The following is a 26,731-nucleotide window of genomic DNA, read 5'->3' as shown; positions in this document are numbered from 1 at the left end:
GTGCCTATAATGCTCATACCAAGGCCCACTAAAGGTGATGTCTGGGAGAGCTCTGCATTAAGAAGGACAGTCAGCTCAGCTTCAAGAACATTACAGGATTGCCCTGCTGGCGGAACCCTGGCTTCCCCTCTTGCTACGGGTACTAACACGTGCTCAGTTTGCAGGTAATGCTCATAGGGGGCTTTACTGGGCCAGAGAAAGTTGGACACATGTCAAGTTCTCCTCAGGGCATTGTCCTACGTCTGCACACTCAGGTTCTGATTTCAGTTTCTGTCTTTACTCTTGGGTTTCTATGAATATCCTGATTCCAGACTCTAGTCTTGCCTTGCTTTTCCCAATTCATTGTCTCCTTGTGTCATGTAAATTGTCCATTTTGACCACTCTGCCATCTCATAACTCTTTATACTAGTAGAGACTCAATAAACACTATTGTAGAGACTCAAACACTATTAACATTCATTGGCATGGATCTTCCAATGATCCAAGAGGTTTCAATTCTCTGCCTTGTTCTGACATCATGTGTGTGTGTTAGGTTTCCCACTTGCTTCTTGTCCCCTGTTTCTTCCTAGACCACTGGCTTTAGGGAGTTTTCCCTGTTCATCTCACACCAGCCTCCCTCCCTTACATGAGTCTCTGCCATTCATTCCCAACCTTTGCTCCCATATCTCATGACCACCCATAATCCTGGTGCTCTAGCCTCCACTCAGCTCACCAGATGTGTCATTGGTCTCAAGGATCCCCAGGCAAGGTACTGTGGATGGATCCCATCAAAGCAATGTTCAATTTCAATTCAACAAATATTTATTAAGCACCCACTACTTACAAGAATGTGCTCGGTGCTGAAGGTGCACTGGTGCAAAAGCCAACTCCAGCCCCTTCTCTTATGGAGTGGTCACTAGACCAACATACAAATTATGCATGTGATTGTAATAATGTGTGATAAGAACTTTAACAAGACATCATGGGAAGCTGTGGGAGCAACAGTGAGGAATTCAACTGGTGGGAGAATAACACAAACCACATGCTCTTTAGTGGCTTACTATGAAGGAGTGCATAGTTTGCATATGACATTAAAGATGGAACAGACCCAAAACAGTGCAGGTATTCATTAATTAGAATAATATGCAGAGGGCTATTTTGAAGAAAAAAGCATTAGGAAGCTTAAGTAACTAAGCCTTACTGAGAACTCAGATTCCGTGAAAACATGGACTGAGGCTGGCCTCTACTGAGAAATAGGAGTGTGTATGACTTAAACAGGCTAGTGTAAAACTAGAGTGCATTCCTATATCCAACTACTGATAAAAATTCAAGAAATTACGGTTTGCTGCTGGAAGAAGTGACTAGAGTTGACAAGAAAAGTGAAGTCCTTTGTAGATGTTCCTGTTTATGGAAATTTAGCCCAATTAGATCTCTTTTGCTATGACATTTAGTAAATGCAGATTTTGAAATGAAATCAGCCCTAGGACACCAATGGCTAGATCTGGCATCCACCTGATTTAGTGTTGTGTGTCAAAGGTAGCTCTCTTAGCTGGTGAATCAGGCTAGAAGCACCATCTTCTAGAGTTCCCTTTCTGCCAAAGGAAAGACCTTTTACTAATAATGAGCTTGACTCTCTTTTGAGCTGAGAGGTCTAAGTCATGGCTGTAAAGAGCAAGAAGCCAATGGCTGGCGTGTCTAAAATGGCCCACATAGAGAAGGCCTGTAGACGAAAGAAGACATTGGCTTGTGATGACCCTGTACCACTGTGTTCTCCTCTTTCTCAATGTTCTTCCTGCTCAGTCCTGGCCCTTTAAGGCCCACCCACACTTTCACGGAACAGACCAGATAGCAGTATGCACACAGACCAGCCTCTCACTTGCTGGTTTCCTCCTGCCATTTTGCTCCTGCTTACTCAGCCCTCCAGTTACTGAGTCAGGATCCTCCCTTTGGGCTCTCTTTGCCTTACCAATCCAGGCTCCTCCAGCTCGTCCTACCATCCCTCTTTATTAGACACAACATTTCTGTGCTTCACTCCCATGACAGATGCCACATTCGAGGCCAACAGGGTTTCCTGCCCTTTACATGAGTTCAGCCAGTTCTGTTCAGCCTTCCTCTGAGTGTATGAAAACTGGACATGTTCATTTTCAGCCACCTTTGCAGCCCTTTGTACTTTGTCCACCCCTCAAATGCAGATGCCCCTTAATGCACATCCCTGACCCTCTGCTCTTCCCAGATGACAGTCATTCTGGAGCATCCTTTCTCATAGCTGTGGTTCCATTTCTCATTTCTTTGGGGCTGAGTTCAATCTTCTTATCTCGAGCGTTTACTTTGTTATAGGGCTCCAGATCATCTTTCCTCATGACCGCTGACTATTTCTATACGACTGCCCCACTATAATTCTCAGGCAGGTCCAAAGGGAACCAACCTCCTCCTCGAACCTGCTTATCCTGGGACGCTTCTTTTCTCAGCTGTAGCCTATTCATCGTCCCAGCCACTGAGGTCATCGTCCCAGCCACTGAGGTCATAAGTCTTAAGTCCATTCTCCACTTTTCCTTCCTTCTCACTCCCACAGTCAATCAGTCACCAAACCCTGTTGGTTCTACCCAAAGTCATCTCTGAGTTGTAGCCTCTGTGTACTATACTATTATGGTTAAGATCACGGTCTCTTACCTATGGCCCTGCTTCCTGCTCTACGACCATGGAAAAACTATTCAGTCCATCGGAATCCATTTCCCTGTCTGTTAAAGGTGGTGGTGGTGGTGATAACAGTACCTAACTGCTTCACACTGTGCCCGACACCCAGTAAGTGTGTTGCTGTCCTGGGCCTTATTACTGACTTCTATCTTCCTCCACGGCAACAATACATTTACCCCTCTTTTCTTCTAGCCATGCTGTCCTGCTTTCTCCACCTTTGGGGAGAAATTCAAGTGCTATGTCCTTTATGAAGCCTTCACTATTCTTCAAATTCAGACTCGACTATTCCCTTTTCACACTGTCTTTAAATGTCTCATATAACTCTTATCCTACCATCTCTGCTACTGTTAAATTGGTTCACTTGCCTCCCTAGAAGACTGAAAGCGCCCCTAAGGCAGGTACTGCACCATATTTTTCTTTCTGTTCCCCAGGACCCAGCCCATTGCTTGGAAAAGAGTAGACACTCTTTAACATATGTTTGCAGAATAATGGCGAGGCACACAAGCAAGAGAAAGGCCGAGAAAGGGAATCATACACGGGCTGTGGGAGAGGCGCACAGGCAGGGAGTCCATCAGTTCCGAAAGCGGTGGGGTCACATCGACACCAGTCCTCGATGACATCTCCGGTCCCGGAGCACCAGAGGGAGCTCATGGTGGCCTCCAGCAAGAGCTGCAAGAGAGGGCAGAGAAAAGAGTAAGCATCAGGGAGCCAGGGCTGGGTCCCCAGAGTAATGAGACAGAGCATCAGGGCTCTGCTTGGCCCTAAATAACTCTAGTCAGCAGCCTGTAGCACCACGTCTCCATTTACTTCTACCCCAGAAGAGTGTTTCTGGGACGCCTGGACCCTGTAGGACCCGTAGGGTGTCTCTGTCTCATTAGCATAATAGTTCATCCCTGTGGTTGAGGGCTGTCATCTTGGAATCAAGTCTGACTCCACCTCGCCTCTCCCTCCCTCCCATTCCGCACCATCACTCCACACCTAGGGCTCTAGAGCCATGACCTCTTCCCCATACGCTCAGCAGGGCCAGTCTTGACCACTCTCCCCCGGGCCAGAGGCACTCAGCCTTTTCTCAGCTGCCTCTCTGAACATCCTTCTCTGCCCTCTTCACGCTGCCCCAGTATCTCCTCTGCGTTCCTTCAGCATGCCTTGTATCTCACTTACAACATTTATGCAGTTCTGCTTTCGGTTGTGATTATGCATTAGACCTCTCTTTCCTCGTAGTAGGTAGAAACCACGTGACACATAGGCTAAGAGCCGTGCTCTGGGGCAGTCCCTCTAGGTGAGAACTCCAGCTCTGCCAACCACTGCCATGTGACCTTGGGCAAATTACATAAACTCAGGCTCCTCAATGGTAAAGTGGGATAAAAACAGCACTTTCCTTATAAGGATGTTGTGACAGTTAGAGATGAATAAATACATGCCAAAGGGCATGGCATAGTGCCTATGCTATGCACACATTAGCTGCATATAAATAGTACATGTCGGTCATCAATAAATAACAGCAATTGTTATTGTCTTTAAATGACAGGGTTGCGTCTTGTGTGGAAGCTTGTTAATAACATAGAACCTGGAGTAAGTCTTTACATACAGTGGTTTCACAGCAGATATTCACTATTCAATTAAAGGACAACAAGATAAAATTAGATCACTGAGGGAACAGAACTTATGAGAGGGGCAAGTCCCTGGTGAGGAACTGGGTCCTGACAGGCACTGAGCCCTGTGTGAGGCCCTGCTGCCTCAACCCCAGCCCAGGGTGGGGGAGAGCCTGAGACAGCTGCAGGGCAAGCTCAGGGCTTTCTCTCCAGGTCAACTCAACCTCTGCAGCCTCTGCTTTTCCTTTGATTCTCTTCCCTCTGTTTCATCCTCACCACACCCACACATAATGGATAAATTAGAGAAATGAAACAGCTATCCTGGAAAGTTTTAGGCCAAACAATTAAAAGAAAGAAAAAAAGAGAAGAGGATAAGGAAAAGAAGAGATAATCCTACAAAATACAACATGTTCAAGTCCAAAGCCAGTATCCTATGTCCCATCCATCCCAGGTTAGAAGAGCTTACATAAAGTCCATACTGACCCCCCTCCTTGGATTGGGAGCCTCAAGGGAGCAGGGATTCTCTGTTATCACTATGATTTGTGTAGAGCTTTAGAATTTACAAAGCCCTTAATTTATTTTTTTCCCTATTTTTTTTAAACATCTTTATTGGAGTATAATTGCTTTACAATGGTGTGTTAGTTTCTGCTGGATAACAAAGTGAATCAGCTATACGTATACATATATCCCCATATCTCCTCCCTCTTGCATCTCCCTCCCACCCTCCCTATACCACCCCTCTACGTGGTCACAAAGCACTGAGCTGATCTCCCTGTGCTATGTGGTGGCTTCCCACTAGCTATCGATTTTACATTTGGTAGTGTATATATGCCCATGCCACTCTCTCACTTCATCCCAGCTTACACTTCCCCCTCCCCATGTCCTCAAGTCCATTCTCTATATCTGCAGCTTTATTCCTGTCCTGCCCCTAGGTTCATCAGAACCAATTTTTATTTTAAATTCCATATATATTTGTTAGCATACAGTATTTGTTTTTCTCTTTCTGACTTACTTCACTCTGTATGACAGACTCTAGGTCCATCCACCTCACTACAAATAACTCAATCTCGTTTTCTTTTTATGGCTGAGTAATACTCCATTGCATACATGTGTCACATCTTCTTTATCCATTCATCTGTCAGTGGACACTTAGGTTGCTTCCATGACCTGGCTATTGTAAATAGAGCTGCAATGAACGCTGTGGTACATGACTCTTTTTGAATTATGGCTTTCTCAGGGTATATGCCCAGTAGTGGGATTGCTGGGTCGTATGGTAGTTCTACTTTTTGTTTTTTAAGGAACCTCCATACTGTTCTCCATAGTGGCTGTATCAATTTACATTCCCACCAGCAGTGCAGGAGGGTTCCCTTTTCTCCACACCCTCTCCAGCATTTATTGTTTGTAGATTTTTTGATGATGGCCATTCTGACTGGTGTGAGATGATACCTCATCAGAGTTTTGATTTGCATTTCTCTAATGATTAGTGATGTTGAGCGTCCTTTCATGTGTTTATTGGCAATCTGTATATCTTCTGTGGAGAAATGTCTACTTAGGTCTTCTGCCCATTTTTGGATTGGGTTGTTTGTTATTTTGTTATTGAGCTGCATGAGCTGCTTATAAATTGTGGAGATTAATCCTTTGTCAGTTGCTTCAACATTTTCTCCCATTCTGAGGGTTGTCTTTTTGTCTCATTTAAGGCTTCCTTTGCTGTGCAAAAGCTTTTAAGTTTCATTAGGTCCCATTTGTTTATTTTTGTTATTATTTCCATTTCTCTAGGAGGTGGGTCAAAAAGGATCTTGCTGTGATGTATGTCATAGAGTGTTCTGCCTATGTTTTCCTCTAAGAGTTTTATAGTGTCTGACCTTACATTTAGGTCTTTAATCCATTTTGAGTTTATTTTTGTGTATGGTGTTAGGGAGTGTCCTAATTTCATTCTTTTTCATGTAGCTGTCCAGTTTTCCCAGCACCATTTATTGAAGAGGCTGTCTTTTCTCCATTGTATACTCTTGCCTCTTTTATCAAAGATAAGGTGACCATATGTATGTGTGTTTATCTAGGGCTTTCTATCCTGTTCCATTGATCTATATTTCTGTTTTTGTGACAGTACCATACTGTCTTGATTACTGTAGCTTTGTAGTATAGTCTGAAGTCAGGGAGCCTGATTCCTCCAGCTCCATTTTTCTTTCTCAAGATTGCTTTGGCTCTTCGGGGTCTTTTGTGTTTCCATACAAATTGTGAAATTTTTTTGTTCTAGTTCTATGAAAAATGCCACTGGTAGTTCGATAGGGATTGCACTGAATCTGCAGATTGCTTTGGGTAGTATAGTCATTTTCACAATGTTGATTCTTCCAATCCAAGAACATGGTATATCTCTCCATCTGTTTGTATCATCTTTAATTTCCATCATCAGTGTCTTACAGTTTTCTGCATATAGGTCTTTTGTCAAAGGAGAAGTAACTACTGACATTGCAGAAATACAAAGGCTCAGGAGGGATTACTACAAGCAACTATATGCCAATAAAAATGGACAACCTGGAAGAAATGGACAAATTCTTAGAAAAGCACAACTTCCCGAGACTGAACTAGGAAGAAATAGAAAATATAAACAAATCAATCACAAGCACTGAAATTGAAACTGTGATGAAAAATCCTCCAACAAACAAAAGCCCAGGAGCAGACGGATTCACAGTCAAATTCTATCAAACATTTAGAGAAGAGCAAACACCCATCCTTCTCATACTCTTCCAAAATATAGCAGAGGGAGGAACACTCCCAAAATCATTCTACAAGGCCACCATCACCTTGATACCAAAACCAGACAAAGATGTCACAAAAAAAGAAAACTACAGACCAATATCACTGATGAACATAGATGCAAAAATCCTCAACAAAATACTAGCAAACAGAATCCAACAGCACATTAAAAGGATCATACACCATGATCAAGTGGGGTTTATCTCAGGAAAGCAAGGATTCTTCAATATACACAAATCAATCAATGTGATACACCACATTAACAAACTGAAGGAGAAAAAACATATGATCATCTCAATAGTTGCAGAAAAAGCTTTTGACAAAATTCAACATTTAAATTGTAGGTATAAGTTTTTATGGTTAAAAACTCTCCAGAAAGTAGGCATAGAGGGAACTTACCTCAACATAATAAAGGCCGTATATGACAAACCCACAGCCAACATCATTCTCAGTGGTGAAAAACTGAATCCATTTCTACTAAGATCAGGAACAAGAAAAGGTTGCACACTCTCACCACTAGTATTCAACATAGTTTTGGAAGTTTAACCACAGCAATCAGAGAAGAAAAAGAAATAAAAAGAATCCAAATCAGAAAAGAAGAAGTAAAACTGTCACTGTTTGCACATGATATGATACTGTACCTAGAGAATCCCAAAGATGTTACCAGAAAACTACTAGAGCTAGTCAATGAATTTGGTAAAGTAGCAGGATATAAAATTAATGCACAGAAATCTCTTGCATTCCTATACACTAATGATGAAAACTCTGAAAGAGAAATTAAGGAAACACTCTCATTTACCATTGCAACAAAAAGAATAAAATACCTAGGAATAAACCTACCTAAGGAGACAAAGCCCTTTAAATGCTAACACTTTTGTAAGGGAGCAGACCCTATGGAGCTTTCTGGGGGCAGACCCTTCCCCCATACCTCTGCTTTAGCTCCTCTCTGAAGTGCCTAGATAATAGTATCTGATGCACATTTCCTGAGTTGTTTTACAGATGTGAAACCCGCCCAGCAAATGGAAGATGTTAACTACTTGATGACCATGAGCAAGTAGCCCTCAGGCCTCCTGGAGCCTAAGGACTGATAATGTTAACCCCTGCGACAGCGGCCTGTTACCACACCATCAAGCAATCAGAGAACTGTGCACAAGTTGATCACACACCCTGCAACCCCTCTCCCTCACCTGGGCTTTAAAACTGTTTTCCTGAAAGCCTTTGGGGAGTTTGGGGTTTTAGAGCACAAGCCACCTGTCCTCCTTGTATTGGCACCTTTACAATAAACGCTGCATTTTCCTTCACCACAATCTGGTGTCAGTAGATTGACTTTACTGTGCGTGGGTGAGCAGACCCGAGTTTGGCTCAGTAACACTTTAATTTGAGCTCTATGTTAGACAGCTATCATGATTCACAGTGGAGGACACTTAGAGTCCAAAAGGTTAGGTAACTTGCTCATGGCCACAGGTTAGTAAATGGGTAACAGGACGGATTTTACATCTCAGGCTTGATGGAAACATCAAGCCCTCTTGATTAACACCATATCCACCAGCTCCCAGGATGAATACCAGTTCACAGTAGGTGCTCACTTTATGCTTTACCTGACTAAACCAAATTCAAATCAAAAGGTGTATTTTCTTTAACTAGGAAAACAGACATCCTTTGAGATGAGCAGAATAAAGAAGACATCATGGCTGCTGCCCTACAGTCTTCAATCAACTATTATTGGCTAAGCACCTGTAGGAACGATTTCCTGTCCTAAGCATTAAGGATACAGTGCGTAAGATATATATGGCCCCTGCTTGCATTAAGTCTTACAGCTAAATAATAAACAAACAAAAGTTATATAAATACCCAGAACTGTGATAAGGGCTCCAGAAAAGGGTGAAATGGTGGCAGAAGGGACAAGGAGGGGCCAATCTCACGGAGGAGTTTGGGAAGGCCTCCATGAGCTTGGAGGGATAGGTCAAGAGTAATCCGGTCACAAAGCTTGGGGAAGTATTCCAGGTAGAAAAACCAATATTAAGAAGACTTTAGCCTGCAAGAAACTTGACTTCTAAAATCAACTAAGAAAAAGTTCATCTTGCTGTAAGAGACAGAGCGGGGGCGGGGGCAAAGAGATGCTAAGAAATTGAGAGGGTGGCAGGCTGATTACAAAATTCTTAGGACACCATGTGGGGGTGGGTGTCACATTCTAAGAGCAACAGGAAACCATCAAAGTGTTTCAAACAGGGGAGCAACCTGATCAGATTTTCCTTCCAAAGTTATTGATGACAATACATATGATGACAAACATTCTAAATGCCGTTTCAGACCATTCGCTGAGAGTTCCTACTCTCTAAATCCTGGGCGAGAGGTAACTGTGTAGGTAGGATGAGGGTACAAGAGAGGAATCAAGAAGGAACGCTTTGGGAAAGGAAGAGAAAGGAAAACTACATTTTTCTTAGTACCTACAATGTGCCAGGCATTCCATAGGAATCCTTGTTTGTTATTAGATTTAATCCTGATTCCAGAAAAGAAATCGAATTTTCCAATTTTTATTATTTTTCTCTAAGGAAAGCAGCTGAACTTTTTATTAATATATAAATTTATTTATTTTATTTATTTTTATTTTTGGCTGCATTGGGTCTTCATTGCTGCGCGTAGGTTTTCTCTAGTTGTGGCGAGCGGGGGCTACTCTTCCTTGCTGTGCGTGGGCTTCTTACCGCGGTGGCTTCTCTTGTTGTGGAGCACAGGCTCTAGGCACACAGACTTAAGTAGTTGTGGCACACGGGCTCAGTAGTTGTGGCTTGTGGGCTCTAGAGCGCAGGTTCAGTAGTTGTGGAGCACAGGCTTAGTTGCTCCGAGGCATGTGGGATCTTCCCGGGCCAGGGCTCAAACCCCATGTCCCCTGCATTGGCAGGCGGATTCTTAACCACTGCGCCACCAGGGAAGTCCAAGGAGCTGAACTTTCAAGCCAAGTTCATCTATCCATTCATCTGTCCATTTATTCATCACTTCGTTCATTCATTCTGCAGAATGCCAACTATGTGTGACCACTGCTGGGCGCTGGGATTCCATAGAAGAGAAAGTTTCTCACAGTCTAGAGGAGAGTGAACAACTATATAAACCCTAGGATGGTAGGTGATGCATGCTTTAAAAGATGTATGCACATATACAGTGGGAGCTACACGACGGAACAGCGGGTTGGCCTGGGAGTGTAAGGGAGAGTCATGTTTGAGCTGAAACTTGGAAGTAACAGTTAAGAGTTTGCCAGTGGCAGTGATGTGGGAAAAGGCACTTCCGGGAGAAAGAGTTGCAAGTCTGAAGGGTCAGATGCATGGGAGAAAATGCGTTTTGTTTAAGGAGGTACAAGGAGTTAAATTTTGGAGGATAGAGCATAAAGTATAGAGTGGGTACAGACTAACCATGTAAGCGAAGACAAAATCGGAGAGTGAACTGCCCTTGTAAGGAGGTGCTAAGGACTTTAGATTTATTCAATAGATTCTGCAGAGCCACTGAATTACCTTGCTGCTATATGATCAGAAGTTCGTATTAGCCTTAAGACTAATTAGTTAGATGACTCTGACTGGTCTAACAGGGAAACCAGTAAGAAGGCTACTGTAACAAGAAGATGGTGGCTTGATATTACAATAGATGACTGAAATAGTTAGGCTGTGACAGGGGGTATAATAAAAAGAGGACGGATTTGAGATATTTGTGGCCCTAGATGATGGATTAGATGTTAGGGACAAGAAAAGTCTAGGAAGCATCCTTGGTCTCCAGTTTGGGCAACTTGGTAGAAAAGAATGCCGTTCACTGAAGTGGAAGCACAAGCAGGTATAGTTTAGGGTGGAAGGTGGTGACTTCAAGTTTGTTGGGTTTGACACACCTGGTTTGTCATATGGTTTGATCTACTTGTTTCTAGATTGCAGTCACAGACTAGACTGAAATATGGCACTGGAGATTATTTAGTCCGACAGAAGGAAGACAGTGAGGCCAAGAGGTTGGAAAACTGGCCTGATGATCTGCCAGGCAAGTAGGGATAGGAACACAGCGAGTTACTAATGCCAGGACTTAGCTCCCCTCCACTGGTCCTTTGCTTCATCACTCCTCATCTCTATTCCTTTGTAGAAAGGGCACAATTAGAAAGAAAAGCAGAGGAGTGGAGGGAATGGTGGACACAGACAATGTCTAAGGAAGAAGAGAGAATATATGGTGACTGAACTCCTGCTCAGGCCACCTTTCTATGTGTTTAGAAATTAAAGGTTCAAAATATGGCCAGATGGGAGGTATCTCTCAACCACTCTCCTAAGACCAGTGCAGGGAGACAGAGAGGGGCTAAATTCTGGCAAGCAGGGGATCCAGAAAGGGGCGTTGCTAAAGACAAAACATCTTCAGCTTCCTCATTCTGCTGGTACTGGCCTGACAGGAAGCAGGGGCTCCAGGCCCCCCTCTCCCGCCAAGCTCTTCCCTGTCGGCAGCTTCGCATGCCCTGTCCCATAGGATGGTTCTATGCGTGAGCTCCCTGATTCTGCTGCTCCCAGGCAAGTGCACAGGAGCTCCTGGGGTGCTCAGAGAAGCAGCCTTGGGTGCTCACAGAAGACAGAGTGGGACATGTAAGGGGAGGGCTGGGCATTGGATTAAAAGCACTGCAGTTTTGGGGTTTCCATGGTGACACAAGCCCCTCCTTCTCATCATCCTTTCAAGCCCACCTCCAGTGGTCTCTTCTCTCCCACTTCTCTTCCCATAGTCACTTCTATCAGAGTGAAGAGAAATTTGCAGGCCAAAGGAACAATTTATCTTTTTGGTTCCTGTGAAAAACCTTATTTTCAAACACTCAATGAGGTATCTGTAGCAGAGGCAGAGAGGCGAGAGAAACACACACACATGCAAAATCCCTCCTGTCGGTTTGAGCATCACCTATGAAACAAACTGTGATGCACCAGGTGTCCCTTGAAAGAGAAAAGAGAAAGCAATTATCACCCCACCTGGAGAGACACACCTCTCAGGCAGGCAAGCAGCTCACTGCTGTGACTCTACTATATCTTTTCCCCAAAGTGGCTTTGCCTAGTCTCAGAAGTCCCCCACCCTGAGCTTTTGTGTTTTCTGTTTTTGTCATTGTTGTCGTTGTTGTCTGTGTTTTGACCCGCTCTCTTTTTAACGTCCTTGAGAAGATCAGAGAGCTAGGAAATGAGGTAAGTCACTGCCTCTGCTGCATTTATTTAGCTTACCCTTTTGGGTCCATTCATTTCCTGCTAGCACCTTGGGAAAGGGAGGGGCAGAGGAAAAAGAGGAGTGGCTGGGAAATGTCATGACCCAGCTGCATAATATAAGGCAGAAAGATCTGCATGGACGTGGAGTTTTGTTCTTAAGAGTCAGAGTGATGGGCAGAAAACCAACCCCCTCCAGACTAAGGTGGGCAGATCCTTCCCTTGGGGATCTGCACCTAATGTGCTCCTTCTAGCCTAGCTGACCCAGTCCTGGATCAGTTAGGGGAGCTGGCCCACCTGCCGGGCCAACAAGGGCGTGGTACTGCTGAGTCCCCTCCCACGACCACCCCCTGAGGCTTTCTGAACAAAGCTTTGGTGACTGTGATTGCCATGCCTCCTTATCTCCCTTCCTCCTTCCAGCCCTTGTTGCTCAAAGACCCGTACAAATGCCAAGCGGTGACTCCTGAGTCATCACCATGGGTGTCGCAGATGCATTGATTTGATTTAATATGCAAAAATGCAAATCTAAGCAAATTAGGTGGCTGGAGTAGTTAAATAAAAAGTCTCACTCTCCATATTGTAGCGTTGAGCTCAGCTGACCCTGTCACCCCTCAGGCCATTTGGAAAGCCCTTTGTTGCTGCTGATGCCACCTTGAACCCCGAGTCCCAGGCCTCTTACCCTCTGCGTCTGGTTGTTGGTGACCAGTTCATAGATGGGGGCTGCTCTGGTCACCTCCAGCAGAACTGGCTCGGCAGGGGTGTCAGGGCTGGATGTCACATGACACAGGGGGCAGGACGAGGGGCACCGTCCCTTGCTCTGGCACTCCATGCGGACTCCAGCCGCCATGCGCTTGGTGCCAGACTCTGACAAGCTGGCAATGTATTCTGGGAATGTCAGCACCTTGGGGTCTCTTTCCCGCTCCTCTGACTCGTCGGATGGGGAGTTGCCTGGCAGACACAAAATAAAAAGGAACAGTGAGGGAGGTGAAAGAGCAGGGACTTGCATGGCCTCGTGGCCCCTGAGTGCTAGACTCAAGTCCTTGAGAGGTCAGAAAATGACTCTGAGGGGGTAAGAATGTGATGCTGTTATCCCACTCAATGTGGGGAGCCCATCCTCCCAGAAACCCACACAGCTGGAAATGACCCTTCCAAATGTGAGACCAGGTTTTCTTCCTTTCTGTGAATCACCAGCGCCACGGATCCTTTCAGACGGATGCTTCTGCTGTACCTGTGCAGGATTTATGGCTGTCATCAGTAATATAAACAATAATAGCAGTGATTATTCTATGAATCATTTTCTTCACCCAAAAATGAAGATATTAATAATACCTACCTCTAGCATTGGTTATAAATAGCCAACTATTTTTAGAGCACAGAACACAACGGCTAGTGCATGTTGAAGCACCATCATCATAGTTTTAATCGTAACTATCAGTAAGATTTATCAAGTCTGTACAGTGAAAGTGAGATCTCTTAAAGATCTCCCTTAACCCCTATAACAACTCTCCGCATGAGTTCTATCATTACACCCATTTCATAGATGAGGAAAGTGAGGCCAAGAGCCTCAAGATCACACAGCTAGTATACAGTGAGATCTGAAATTTAAATCCAGTCTTGTCTGATCCTAAAGCCGTTAAGTCAGAGGGAATAACAGGACTTCTCTGCTTCATTATTAATCAATGTATTAAAGATACAGAAGGAAGTTTGACTTTTTCAAAAAGATTTGCACTACAAAGCCTGAAAGATGGGTCCACATTGCCCTTGACTGATGAGTAAAAGGTATTTGGGGAAGCTCTTGATTTATTTTTGGTGACAAACATTGGAAATGCCTACCAGAAGAGTTCTTCCCTATGGAAGAAAGCATTGCTTGACATTTCTCTTCCAAGCCTTCATAATTTTTCATTTAATTTATTAAGTCTAAAGAAAGATGGAAGTAGAATCTGCTAACAAAAAGCTCTGGGTTCCTTAGGAGATCCCTGGTCCTTTGTGCACAGTTGTATGCCCGAACATGAAACAATTTCAGGGAGATGGCTGGGCTTTTGGAAACAACAGGCAGACACAGAATGTTCCTTCTGGTTCTCAGGCTCATCAAGAGTGCCGAGCTTGAGGGACCAGATCTTTGGGGAAACTGGTTGGAAGGATTTGCAAAGTGGTTCCAGAAGGTAATTGTGAGATATGACTTCATAGCAGAGTTCCCTCTGATGGGGCTCAGGGAGCACTGTTATTCTCCCCTTGTTCGCGATGTAATGTAAGACCGTTTGGAAGTGTCCAGGGGCATTTCAGCACTGTTGTTTCCCACATGAGCATCATCACTGTGCAGATGAGACATTTTTACCAGCAGCTCCACTGACACCAGATTCCTTCTGTGTGCAAAGGCAAAGGCTCACTTAGAAACTATAAATATGGAATATAATTTCACACGTGCCTTTTGTTTAATAACGGATCAAAGATTGAGCTCAAGCCCTTGCTAGGTTATAAGGGAACTGCATAACAGCACACACCAAAACCAAGAGTGATGGCCTCCAATAGGAAGTCCAGAAGCCCACACCAGCTAGCCCCAGAGTCAACTCCAAGCCACGTGTACATCTTGATTGACATTCAGGCTCGTGAAACTCAGTGAACCCCACTGGGAGGGTTCGTAAAGCGGCCACGACCTGGCAGGAGGACTCTCCTCACCCAGCCCCTGGCCAGGCCTCCAATCTTCTTCAACAGGCTGTATGAACTGGGCTGTGATAAATAGGGGTGGGGTGAGAGCTTTGCAACTATGATGTGATTTCTAGAAAAACAGGCCTTCGTTCATTGAGGAAGTAAATGAAAAAAAAAAAAAAATCAGTAAAGAGACCATGCTTCTTTTCAAGATAAGATTTAAAACATTTCACTGTGCAAGCCTTGCCGGGGAGCTGGAGGGTCTCTTGCTGGCCCTCCTGACCCTCACAAGCATTTCATTATCCATCCACATGTCATCTCAACCTCCTGGTTGAGAAAGTATTCAACAAAGAGGCTGCGAGAAGCATTTCTATGAAATGACCACGAGATGGTGATATCAGCTCTAAAATGACTTCTGTGAGAGGAAAGAAAAGGCATGATCAATCCGGTGTGGCCACTGTGGTACCACAGAAAATAAACTTACGGAAAAATAACACCTGGCTACTTTAAAAAAAAAAAAAAGTCATGGTACAATTTCCTTTCAATCAAATAATAAAAAGCTGAGTAAAACAAATCCATAAAACTTATCCTAAGGAGAAAAATACAGAGTGAGAGACATAATTGTGAGAGACACAAGGAAGGGAAAATAAAACTCTAAAGGGAAAATAAAAATCCCCCTCCAGAGGCTTCCCTGGTGGCGCAGTGGTTGAGAGTCCGCCTGCTCATGCAGGGGACGCAGGTTCGTACCCCGGTCCGGGAAGATCCCACATGCCGTAGAGCGGCTGGGCCCGTGAGCCATGGGCGCTGAGCCTGCGCGTCCGGAGCCTGTGCTCCGCAACGGGAGAGACCACAACAGTGAGAGGCCTGCGTACCAGGAAAAAAAAAAAAATATATATATATATATATATATATATGTATATTTCCCCCTCCATATCCTTCACGTGGAGTATAGTTTACTTAAAGGGGGAAATAATATGCCACCAGATTTCTTTTCTCTCACTTTCACTCCCCAAACACCCAGAAACTACCCCCACACCCTACATACATATCCGTATATAAGACATATAACCCCTGCCCATTCATCACTTAGGGTGCACCATCTGACAGACAAATTGGGCCACGAGAGGGCACTGCAACCCCAAACGCAGTCGAGCTGAGTGACAGCCTCCCTGCCCTCCAGCGCTGCATCATTAAGGCTTGTAATCGCTGTAAACATTTGAGGGGCTGCTCCCCTTGCTTCCGTCTTCTGGCTTTCCCAATTAAAATCAAGATGCAACTAATCCCCTTCAGTATCCTTCAGCCCTGGATTGGTGTAAGATTAGGACGTAGAGAAGCACAGGAAGGGGTTTACAGAGGAAGATGGTGAGAGGCCACCAAACTCTTGTTTTCATCAGAATTGTATTTTCCTTCTCCTGATAATATTCAGGCCCATACAGAGCAGGCCCTGCTGGAGGCCAAGACGAATTGCCCCTCTGGTCCCCTCATCATGCAGGATGGAGCTGTCTAGAGAGGAGCGAGATTTACACAGAAGTAATGAGCAGCTAACTCCCCAAAGCCATCTATTCAGGCTCCAGCGAAGAAGAGATGTGTGTGTATGAGAGAGATTTTTCAAAAAGAAAATGCATTTTCCATGCGCCATTAAAGATACGATCGGGAAATACTCCTTAAAATGATGGAGTCCAGTGGTGAAAGCCCAGATAAATCTCCCTTTGCCCAAAGAGAGTACCAATAACCAACGTGTCTGTGGGGAGTGAAAGAGTTCAAACCTAAAAGCTTCAGGAGAGTCTGAGCTTTGACATTTGCTTTTAAACCCCAGCTCAGTGTTGGAGTGGGTGGTGGCGAGGTCTGTGTGTGGAGAGTGGAGAGAAGAGTCTCTGCCTTATTTCCTTATGGTTCAATGGCCACCTTCTTCTATGTCCACTCCAATGACAGTCCTTTCTTACTTCGTCTCTCTTCTGCCCTCTAGATCCTGGGTAGAAATGCTCTAGTAATTTGAGACACTATCTTGTTTCTTAATAAAATGAATATTCTATTTCAACAAATACACAGTTTCTGGACAAAAATAAGCTACAATTAAGGTCTTAAAAGAATATAACTGACAAAGGTAACTTCTGACCAAGAATACCCAAGTGTGCTCCCCCCGACTCAGCCCCGTTTGCAAAATTCACCCTATTGCTCTCAGGGGAGGCTGTGGGGTCCTCATCACACTTAGCTTTCTTACAAGTAGAAGAACAGCCAACCTGGAATGTCGTTAACAACCCCAAAACTGCAAAGCATTCTGCAAATACAGTTTGCTATAAATAAATGCCATTTGCTTTAGGCTAAATCTGTATCCTACAGCACACAGTGGATGAATTTCCCCAATAGAATACTGTGCTATGAGATTATTGGCATCCTCAGTGTTCAAAATCTCTTTGTGGATGTGCCTGTGGCCTTAGGCATGTACATATTGACCCACCTAGACTCAGGAGCATAGGAGGATAAAAGTGACTGACCATCCTCATCCAGGGTATGCTCTGCTGCTGGAAACTGACAGGTCATGAAGGTGAATTAGCTGTTATGAAGTAAATTGGTACCATTCCTATAGGATTCTGGGACTGCTTAAGAATCTCTCTCCTGAGTCGGTGCCCAAGGCAATGAGATGCTAATGACATCACAGCTAGAACTACAGAGGCAGTTCATTAGGCAGCCAAAAAAAAAATCAAATGCAAACTTGTCAGATCCCAGCTTTTGGAGACAGCTTAGGACCCACAGGAAAGAAAGCTTGACGTGGGGTAAATGAAGCACAGCCATAGTGAACTGCACCCTGAAGCCCACGGACACCCTGATTTCCATGACCTACCCCCACTCCCACTCCCCCCACCCCAGTCTACTCCTGTTCACACCAGAAATCCTGAAGTTACCCGAATTCACATTTCCACCCATGCACCCAGGGTCAAATCAGCCTCTTACGGTGTTTACTTATGTCTGTAAACAGAGAGGGTCAGGTCGCTCTGGATGGCCTTAAATTGAACTCCTAGACCTGCCATGAGACACACTTTCTGAGATCTGACCAAAATACAATACGATGGATTCATAATCAGGGACAAGTGGATAGGGCGTGACCCGGCCACTTCTCTCTACACCTCAATAGGAGATAACGGGTGCTCTGGGGGCAGGGATTGTGTCTTCTTCATATTTGAAACTCCTTTCCCTGGTTTAGGTGTATATATCCATTTCCATATCTCTTTCTATCTATATATCCATGGATATATTTTTTTTGGGGAGGGAAAAGGGGAGTGAATATAGTAAGTCATGACCATAGATTTAAATTTTAAAAACAAGTCAAACATAAAGAATAAAGCCAACGCATCTGTAAATAGTCTCTAGCCCCTTACCAAAGCTTCAAGCAATCAAGTAGAAAGAAAAAAAAACGTTATCTCACGACAGCCAAAGCTACATTTCTAGCTGGGATTGCTTCCCCAAGTATAATAGAACTTAATATGCTTGCTTGGAAATCCATCTGAATGTTCAACAGGCACCTCAAACTCAACGTGTCCCAAACTGCAGTCCTCATGTCTCCACACCCTCCCAGCAACCTGCTCCTCCTTCCATAGGTCCTTGCTCAGGAAAGGGCATCAATTTCCCTATTGCTCGAGCCAGAAATCCTGGCTTCTTTGTGGGTTCCTTCTTGCTCTCCCAATCAATCTTAAATCTATGTACTTTACCTCCCCCAAGCCATCCACTTCTCTGCAAGGTCTGAGTCAGACTGCCTGGGCTTGATTTCTGACCTTACCACTTGTTAGCTGTGTAATTTGGGGGTGGTTTCTTAACCTTTCTGTGCCTGGGCTTTCTCATACATAAAAAGGAGATGATAATAACAACTGATTTAGTAAGGTTGTGGTAACAATGGATTGATAAAATCCATGCAGAGAGTTTAGCGGAGCTGGGACATAGTGAGTACTCTCTAAAATTAATGATTCTCACAATGCCTGTCTACTTATCTACACTGCTGCCAGCCACACCATCAAATGATTGGCTCCTTGAAGGACGAAATTATGTCTTGTTCGCCACTATAATATCCCACAGTGCCTAACATGTAATGTAACTAATGCATTTGACAATTCATTAAACAAATATTTATGGAATGCCTACAAATGTTTGTCCAACTAATAAATCATTTATAATGACTTGTATACAAATGACTACTCCCTGTGTTCTGCAGGTACTAACTAGACAGGCTGGGTTTAATTTCATTTCTCACCTTGCTGTCCTGGGTTCTTTTGAGATTTTCTAGTTTTCTTCGAAAGAGACATCAACTTAGAGTGAGTTCCACTACTTTCATGTACAAACGGGAATTGGTCAGAGATAATCTAGTTACAAAGATTTGAGATAATATTGCAAAAATACATTTTGCAAATTTTGAAAGTATACACACATATCTCAGAGGTTATTAATGTGCACTGGGTAATCACCTTGGGACTTAAGGATTTACGCTTAAGAAAAGGGGTAGCCGACTGTGGCGCTGAAGAGCAGACAGTGGTTCTCCTGCGACTAGAAAATGTGAGAAAGTTGTGGTCACTAATGTCACAATGTGTCAAAAGGCCGGACTGGTGTCCTGGGCCTGCGGGGCCATGGGTACCAGTAGCTGAGGTGGAGGTACATTGCTGTGGGGTTCTAGGCAGCTCTGAGAGCTGAGCGATAGCATTGTACTGGGATTCAACATTGTGTGGACCACTTCACCAGCAAACAAGGCAGTGTGACAGCAAGAGAGAGAGGCATTCTAGACCCCAAGGACGGTCACAGAGAACCACACCTTCTGCACTTTTTATACTCTGCCCAGTCTCAGCCTGCACACTGGAGCCCATCCACCTTTCCCACTACACATTCATCACTACCCATTAGCTCAGAGGAAGCACATCTTTCTTTTGGGATTAAATACTAGACAACTATCCAACATGTTCAGAAACAGTCCCAATTCCAGAGAGTTTATACTCTTGTCCTTCCTTACAAATAAATCCACAATTAAAAAACAAAAATCCTTTGTCAGGATGTATCCTTTGTGTTCTAAAGTTAAGTTACATTAAGAGGTACAAACTACTAAGTATAAAATAAATAAGATACAGGGATGTAATGTAAACCAAAAAAATATTAAAGTTAGTGTACACTTCAGCTCTAGTTCTTTGGTATTCCTTCAAGAAATCTCTGGAAATAGCAGATCAGATGGTTTTTGTTATAAGCGTGAACGGCATGTCTGGGTGTGGTGAAGTCCAGTGTAATAGTCAGTGGTCATCAAATACCCACTGGGCACCTCAGCAAAGCACCATTAACGGGACGTTCAAGAAAAGGTGTCTTCTGGAAAATTAAATGTTTTCTTTAACTGGTACTTAGCAGAAAATGCTTAGTTTTCCTCCAGTTCTTGTTGACATTTTTCTTCTCTAAAAATGTTGTTTTCCAATTTTCTGCCTCACTCATGAAGCATTGCCTACCAAACAGAATTAAACCTTTCCCCAAGGCACCTGCAGGTGATGATTTTGTTCATCAATTATGACCATGCAGATGTGGAAGCTGTAGGAGACAGAAAGAAAATGGTATCTCGTCCCCAAACAGCTCTTAAAAAGTGGATCAATAACGTAAGGTTACATTTTCTGAAGATTGCCCCCCTCTTAATAGGCATGTTGTCAAACGAATAATTGCCTGCTTGAGGCTCCTGGTTCAGCAGGTCCATGTGAAGCTGAAGTTTGGTGTAGCTGCAGTGCTTTGTCCTTGCCAAAAGCTCTTAGTCAGTTTTGATGTGGGAACAGTTTTAATTTCGTAACAAATTGACAAATTGGCCAAAGCCTCCGTCAGCCTCTTTTTGGTCAGTAATAGTGATGTTCCTTTTGGGATGAGAGGTTGAGTCCGAGAAATAGCAGGAGAGCAGCCTCTACCAAGGAATCAATAAAAACGCAAAGACAGCCTTTGTCTAGCAGTGACCCCAAGCGCTAAAAAAAAAAAAAAAAAAAAGTGACCTCTTTTCAATCTTAAACTTAGTGTGAAAAGGAAAATATGAAGACAGCCCAGTGATGGAACCACCACTTTAAAGATGCCTGAATATGCATCTCTAAACAGCCCATGCGTCTCAAGAGGAACAAAAATAAAATCCAAGAATTCCTGGGAAGCCCTGAAGCTTTTACTACAAAAATGAGCTCTTCTAATCAGCTAGACTGCTCCTCCCCAGTGGGCAAGAAGCTGCCTCTGTTTTGTTGGAGCGTCGTGGCTCTCACCCAGGCCCCACACTTGATAAGCGTTCAACAAACACACAGGGATGGAAAGAAGCAAAAGGTTTTTAGCTCTTTCTACTCTCTGACTGCCTGCAATTCCTCAAGGCTGCAACCCAAAGCCTCATTAGGATTCATCATACAGGCCAGCCAGGAAGCCTGAGTGGCTCAGGGGGATTGTCGGGAAGCACGTGCACAGCGCACTTAGTGCACACGTCTGTGGGCTGTGGGAGACCCGGCGGATATCATTGTTGTCCCAACACGCCCTAAAAATGTCTTTCTTTCCCTTTTCCTTCCTTTCTCTCTCTTTCTTTCTCTCCCTTCCTCCCTCCCTCCCCACCTGTCTTTTCTTTCTTCCCTCCTTCCTTCCTCCCTCCCTCCCCTCTTTTCTTTCTTCCCTACCTTCCATCCTTCCATATATATATATATATGCCACTCTGCTTCCATCATCCCTAGCAGAAGGTACTTAGTGCCTGTGTCCAGAGGGGTACCTACCACACTGTAACAGACTGAGTTTAGTTTTATGTCTTGTCCATCCCACTCACTTCCAGGGTGGGACTTGCTCATCCCTGCATCCCTAGAGCCCAGCACCTGGTACTCTGTAGGTACTCCCTATCAAAAATTGTAATAAATTTGTGTGTGCACTGTCTACACCCACATTTACTTATTTTTTAACCTCTTTATTGGAGTATAATTGCTTTACAATGGTGTTAGCTTCTGCTTTATAACAAAGTGAATCAGCTATACATATACGTATGTCCCCATATCTCTTCCCTCTTGCGTCTCCCTCCCTCCCACCCCTCTAGGTGGTCACGAAGCACTGAGCTGATCTCCCTGTGCTATGCGGCTGCTTTCCACTAGCTATCTACCTTACGTTTGGTAGTGTATATATGTCCATGCCACCCTCTCGCTTTGTCACAGCTTCCACTTCCCCCTCTCCATATCCTCAAGTCCATTCTCTAGTAGGTCTGTGTCTTTATTCCTGTCTTACCCCTAGGTTCTTCATGACATTTTTTTTCTTAAATTCCATATATATGTGTTAGCATACGGTATTTGTCTTTCTCTTTCTACTTACTTCACTCTGTAGGACAGACTCTAGGTCTATCCACCTCACTACAAATAACTCAATTTCTTTTTATGGCTGAGTAATATTCCATTGTATACATGTGCCACATCTTCTTTATCCATTCATCTGTCAATGGACACTTAGGTTGCTTCCATGTTCTGGCTATTGTAAATAGAGCTGAAATGAACACTGTGGTACATGACTCTTTTTGAATTATGGTTTTCTCAGGGTATATGCCCAGTAGTGGGATTGCTGGATCATATGGCAGTTCTATTTGTAGTTTTCTAAGGAACCTCCATACTGTTCTCCATAGTGGCTGTACCAATTCACATTCCCACCAGCAGTGCAGGAGTGTTCCCTTTTCTCCACACCCTGTCCAGCATTTATTGTTTGTAGATTTTTTGATGATGGCCATTCTGGTGTGAGATGGTATCTCATTGTAGTTTTGATTGGCATTTCTCTAATGATTAATGATGTTGAGCATTCTTTCATGTGTTTGTTGGCAGTCTGTATATCTTCTTCGGAGAAATGTCTATTTAGGTCTTTTGCCCACTTTTGGGTTGGGTTGTTTTTTCGTTATTGAGCTGCATGTAAATTCTGGAGATTAATCCTCTGTCAGTTGCTTCATTTTCAAATATTTTCTCCCATTCTGAGGGTTGTCTCTTGGTCTTGTTTATGGTTTCCTTTGCTGTGCAAAAGCTTTGAAGTTTCATTAGGTCCCATTTGTTTATTTTTGTTTTTCTTTCCATTTCTCTAGGAGGTGGGTCAAAAAGGATCTTGCTGTGATTTATGTCATAGAGTGTTCTGCCTACGTTTTCCTCTAAGAGTTTGATAGTTTCTGGCCTTACATTTAGGTCTTTAATCCATTTTGAGCTTATTTTTGTAACACCCACATTTATAATGTTTATATGATTCCGGTTTTTCATTTGCCTGTTATAGTCTCACGTCTTTATTCACCAAATGCCTCTCATGTGACTCTCGGTGGATGGCCAAGGTTTTTGTTCATATCAAATCTTTCCTGTTTCGTTTCCTAAGGCTGCCATAACAAATGACACCACATGAGTGGCTTAAAACAACAAAAATTTATTTCTCCAGTTCTGGGGGTTAAAAGTCGAAAGCCATGATGTCAGCAGGACCACAGTCCCTCTGAAGGCTCTAGGGGAGGATCCTTCCTGCCTCTTCTAGCTTCTGGTGGCTCCTGGCAATCCTTGGTGTTTCTTGGCTTATAGCTGCATCACTCCAATCTTGGCCTCAGGTGTTACCTGGCCCTCTTCTCTGTGTGTGTGTGTCCAAATCTCCCTCTGCCTTCTCTTATAAAGACACAAGGCCCACCCTAAATCCAGGATAACCTCATCCAAATTACATCAGCAAAGACCCTATTTCCAAATAAGGTCACAAGGTGAGGTTCCAGATGGACATTGATTTTGGGGGGACACTATCCAACCCACTGGAGCAGCCATAGCCTCTAACACTGTGACACTTACAGTCAGCCCTGCCCTGCCCCACAGCCAGTGACAATGCATTGGCTGGCCATTTGGGGGCTGGCCATCCATCCCTTTGACCTCCTCCCAGCACAATGGGAAGAGGGAAGAAGTTTCCAGCTCCATCAGCGTCCCCAGCCCAGCCGCAGCTGTGTGCAGCCAGACTGAAGGTGGCCCCCAAGGCCTCAGAGGATCAAGAACCAGCCCTGAAGCCCTGTACTTTGGCTAAATCTCAATGGCATCAGGGTCCCCCATCTCATCCACAGGCCAGCTGATGATTCTCATGTACCTCCTCCTGGTAGGGAAGAGGAGAACAGGCCAAAGGGACCTGGGCCACAGAGGTTGTCCCCTTAACTCATTGTTCTTGCCTTTCCAAACTCCATCATGAGGTAGATTTCTCTGTGAAATGGATGATCATTGCCAGACATTTTTTTTTTTAAGTATAATTGTCAATATGAAGATTATTGTTGATAACACCACATCTTATAGCTTACAATGCATGGTATCATTTTTTTATCCATTTTCTTTATTTTTTGAAAATTCAACTTGTGATTCCAAATGGTAAAGATAGTTAAAAAAATAGTTAATATCTTCTTGGCTTGATACTAAATTTATTGTAGTTATTATTCCAATAACTATCCATTGCATTAAAGCTTTTTCCAAACCAGCATAAATAAATAAATAAACAAACAAACAAACCTGACATAAGAGATTCAGAGTCACAGCCTTCCGGATGTGCAGAGCTGCAGTAGATTATCCCTGCTGATTCGCTACAGACAGAGCAGCATGGAGAGAGGGAGTGGGAGGGAGGACGAGGCTGGGAGAGAGGTGAACATGAGGAACACCTGCAGGATTAGTTATTTTCAAATCTCCATTAGCAGAAAGACCACATGAGGAGTGGGCAAGCTCAGCAGGGCCACCAGGAAAGAACTTTCTGTGCCCCTGTCTGGAGATTAAAGGCTTTTTTCCCCAGTCTTGTTTTCCAGTCTGGAAGGCTGAGATGAGAAGCCAAGTGTGCACCCCCAGACCGCTCAGGGGCCGGTGCCTTCCCTCTTTCCTGGTGCTCCCCAAGAAGGAGCCAGAAAAACAGGGGAATAGCCCGGGGTCAAGTAGAGGGAGAAAACTGTAATAGAAACAGAGAGAGTGTAGAGAACAGGGAGCTCCCTGCACCAGCTTTGGCCTTTGCCAATGTTGAGGGCTCCACTGGGGGCCTCTGTGAGCTTCTGGCCATATGCACAGAGTGAAATTGACGATTCCCTTTGTTCACCAGCAGTGTTATTTCTCAGCTGGGGGTACCCATGAGCCCTTTAGCTTTGCCAGGACCATCAGCCCAGCAACATTCTCTTTGTGACTCCACTGATTCCATCTCTTCTCCTATTGGCTCCAGCTCCTACCTCGTCACCTCTTTTCTTTCTCGCTTCAAACCTAGACAAGAGAAGCACAGTCTGGGGACACCCTGTGACGATTCTGAAATGGGTAAAACTGACATACGATCATTACTTGCCTTGCCTCCACATTACAAAAACTCGGCAGCACATTGTGTACAGTGTGTGTGTGTGTGTGTGTGTGTGTGTGTGAGTGTGTGTGAGAGAGAGAGAGAGAGTGTGTGTGTGTGTGTGTGTTCGGGATGCTAACCTGAGTTACCGGGGCAGGGTGGGAGTCTTCGGGGCTTGTGTAGCTCCACAGCGAAAGATCTGATGCCTTGCTGGATGCTGCAAGGACTCACTTATAAATATCTTTAACTACCAAATGGTCTAGAAATTTTTAATAAAAATATTATTCAATAATAATACTACTCCAACCGGCAAGGGAATGTTGTAACGGTCTCCATTTTCCTCTTGATGCTCATCTAGCTTCTGTTTTGCAAATGAATTTGGGTGTTAAATCCTTTTGTTGCCCTGACCAATTTATTCTGCAAATTAACTATGTGTGGGAGGACTTAAAGTCCATTACCACTTAGCTTTGCCTCACTGAAATTTATGCTGCTCTCCTGCTCCTTGGAGCCCTGAGCTCAAATAGACTGTGGCTCCTGATGGCGATTTTGGATTCCACACAAGTCCCACACCCCTTGGTCCTCTTGAGTTTAAAATGCACTGAGTGGACCAGGCTCTTTTCATCTCCCAGTAACCTGTGCCCTCTCTTATCAGACTCTCTGGTCTCTGCAGCTGCCTGTCCAAACTTAATGAAACTCTCATTATAAGATGGGGTTTCACCCAGAGCTTCAACCCACACTGGTTTGTGTGGGCCACTCAGTGGCTCAGCCTGGTTGCAACACCATTTGTAAATGGTGGAAAGAGCCGGATGCATGGGAGAGCAAGGGTTACAAGATGAAGAGGATGGCAATGAATGGAGCATGGCTGCTAAGCCCATAAATATCTTAGATTGTATTAAGAAAGCGTAGTGACCAAGGTGATGGAGAGAGACAGTGCCTTGTCAAGCCACACGCCTTGAGTTGGTTTAGGATTGAGAGTCACAAGTGGGGAGAGACTCCAAAGAAAGGCCAGGCAGTCAGGATTCTGGGGCACCTGGAGACAGTGTCATATGAACACTGGCTGAAGGAATCGGGGCAGTTAGAATGGATACAGGGAGACTTGGAAGCAGACTTAGCAGTGCTCTCTGTAAATATCTGAAGGGTTGTCATGTGGAAGAGGGAGCTCATGAATTCTGTATATCTCAGAGGGCAGAATGGAGATCCAAGGGAGGGATCTTATTAAGTGAGAGGGAGTTGAGTTGACTGAACCACAAATTTTCATTGAGTGCTACTATGTGTCAGGTACAGTACTCAGTGCTAATGTACACAGATAAATAAGAAACAAGAAAGCTCATTTTCCAGTGTGCATGGTGGGAGGAGTAGATGGAAAAGGAGACAATGATACGACAGGGAGTGATATTAGAGGTGTGGAAGACAGGCTTTGGGTACACCTAGGAGGAAGTTTTGAAACCTACGCCTGAGGGTGGGGAGGCTAAATTCCTGGAAGCCTCTTGATTCCTTCAAGGACGATTTTTATATTAATTTATAACTGATACCAAGTAGGATGGGCAGCCTTGGAGATGACGAGCACTGGCTAGCAGCAGGGTTCTTGTAGATGCC

At 44.2% G+C, this 26,731-nt stretch overlaps 1 protein-coding gene across 3 annotated transcripts in view; it reads right to left on the bottom strand.

The window, feature by feature from the left end:
* ASTN1 (astrotactin 1) overlaps positions 1–26,731 on the bottom strand; it is a 323,626-nt gene that overhangs the window by 25,669 nt on the left and 271,226 nt on the right. For all 3 annotated transcript variants that reach the window (XM_029231191.1, XM_029231192.1, XM_029231190.1), the window contains exons 17-18: positions 12,888–13,156; positions 3,209–3,342 (exon numbers count right to left, since the gene is read on the bottom strand). In XM_029231191.1, coding sequence (XP_029087024.1) covers positions 3,209–3,342; positions 12,888–13,156 — 403 coding nt within the window. The remainder of the gene's footprint in view (positions 1–3,208; positions 3,343–12,887; positions 13,157–26,731) is intronic.

Source organism: Monodon monoceros, unplaced genomic scaffold, assembly GCF_005190385.1.
Source record: "Monodon monoceros isolate NGI ecotype Baffin Bay Population unplaced genomic scaffold, NGI_Narwhal_1 Super_Scaffold_18, whole genome shotgun sequence".
Lineage (NCBI taxonomy): Eukaryota > Metazoa > Chordata > Mammalia > Artiodactyla > Monodontidae > Monodon > Monodon monoceros.
The sequence above is the reverse complement of the archived record's forward strand: the minus strand, read 5'-3'. Positions and strand labels throughout refer to the sequence as shown.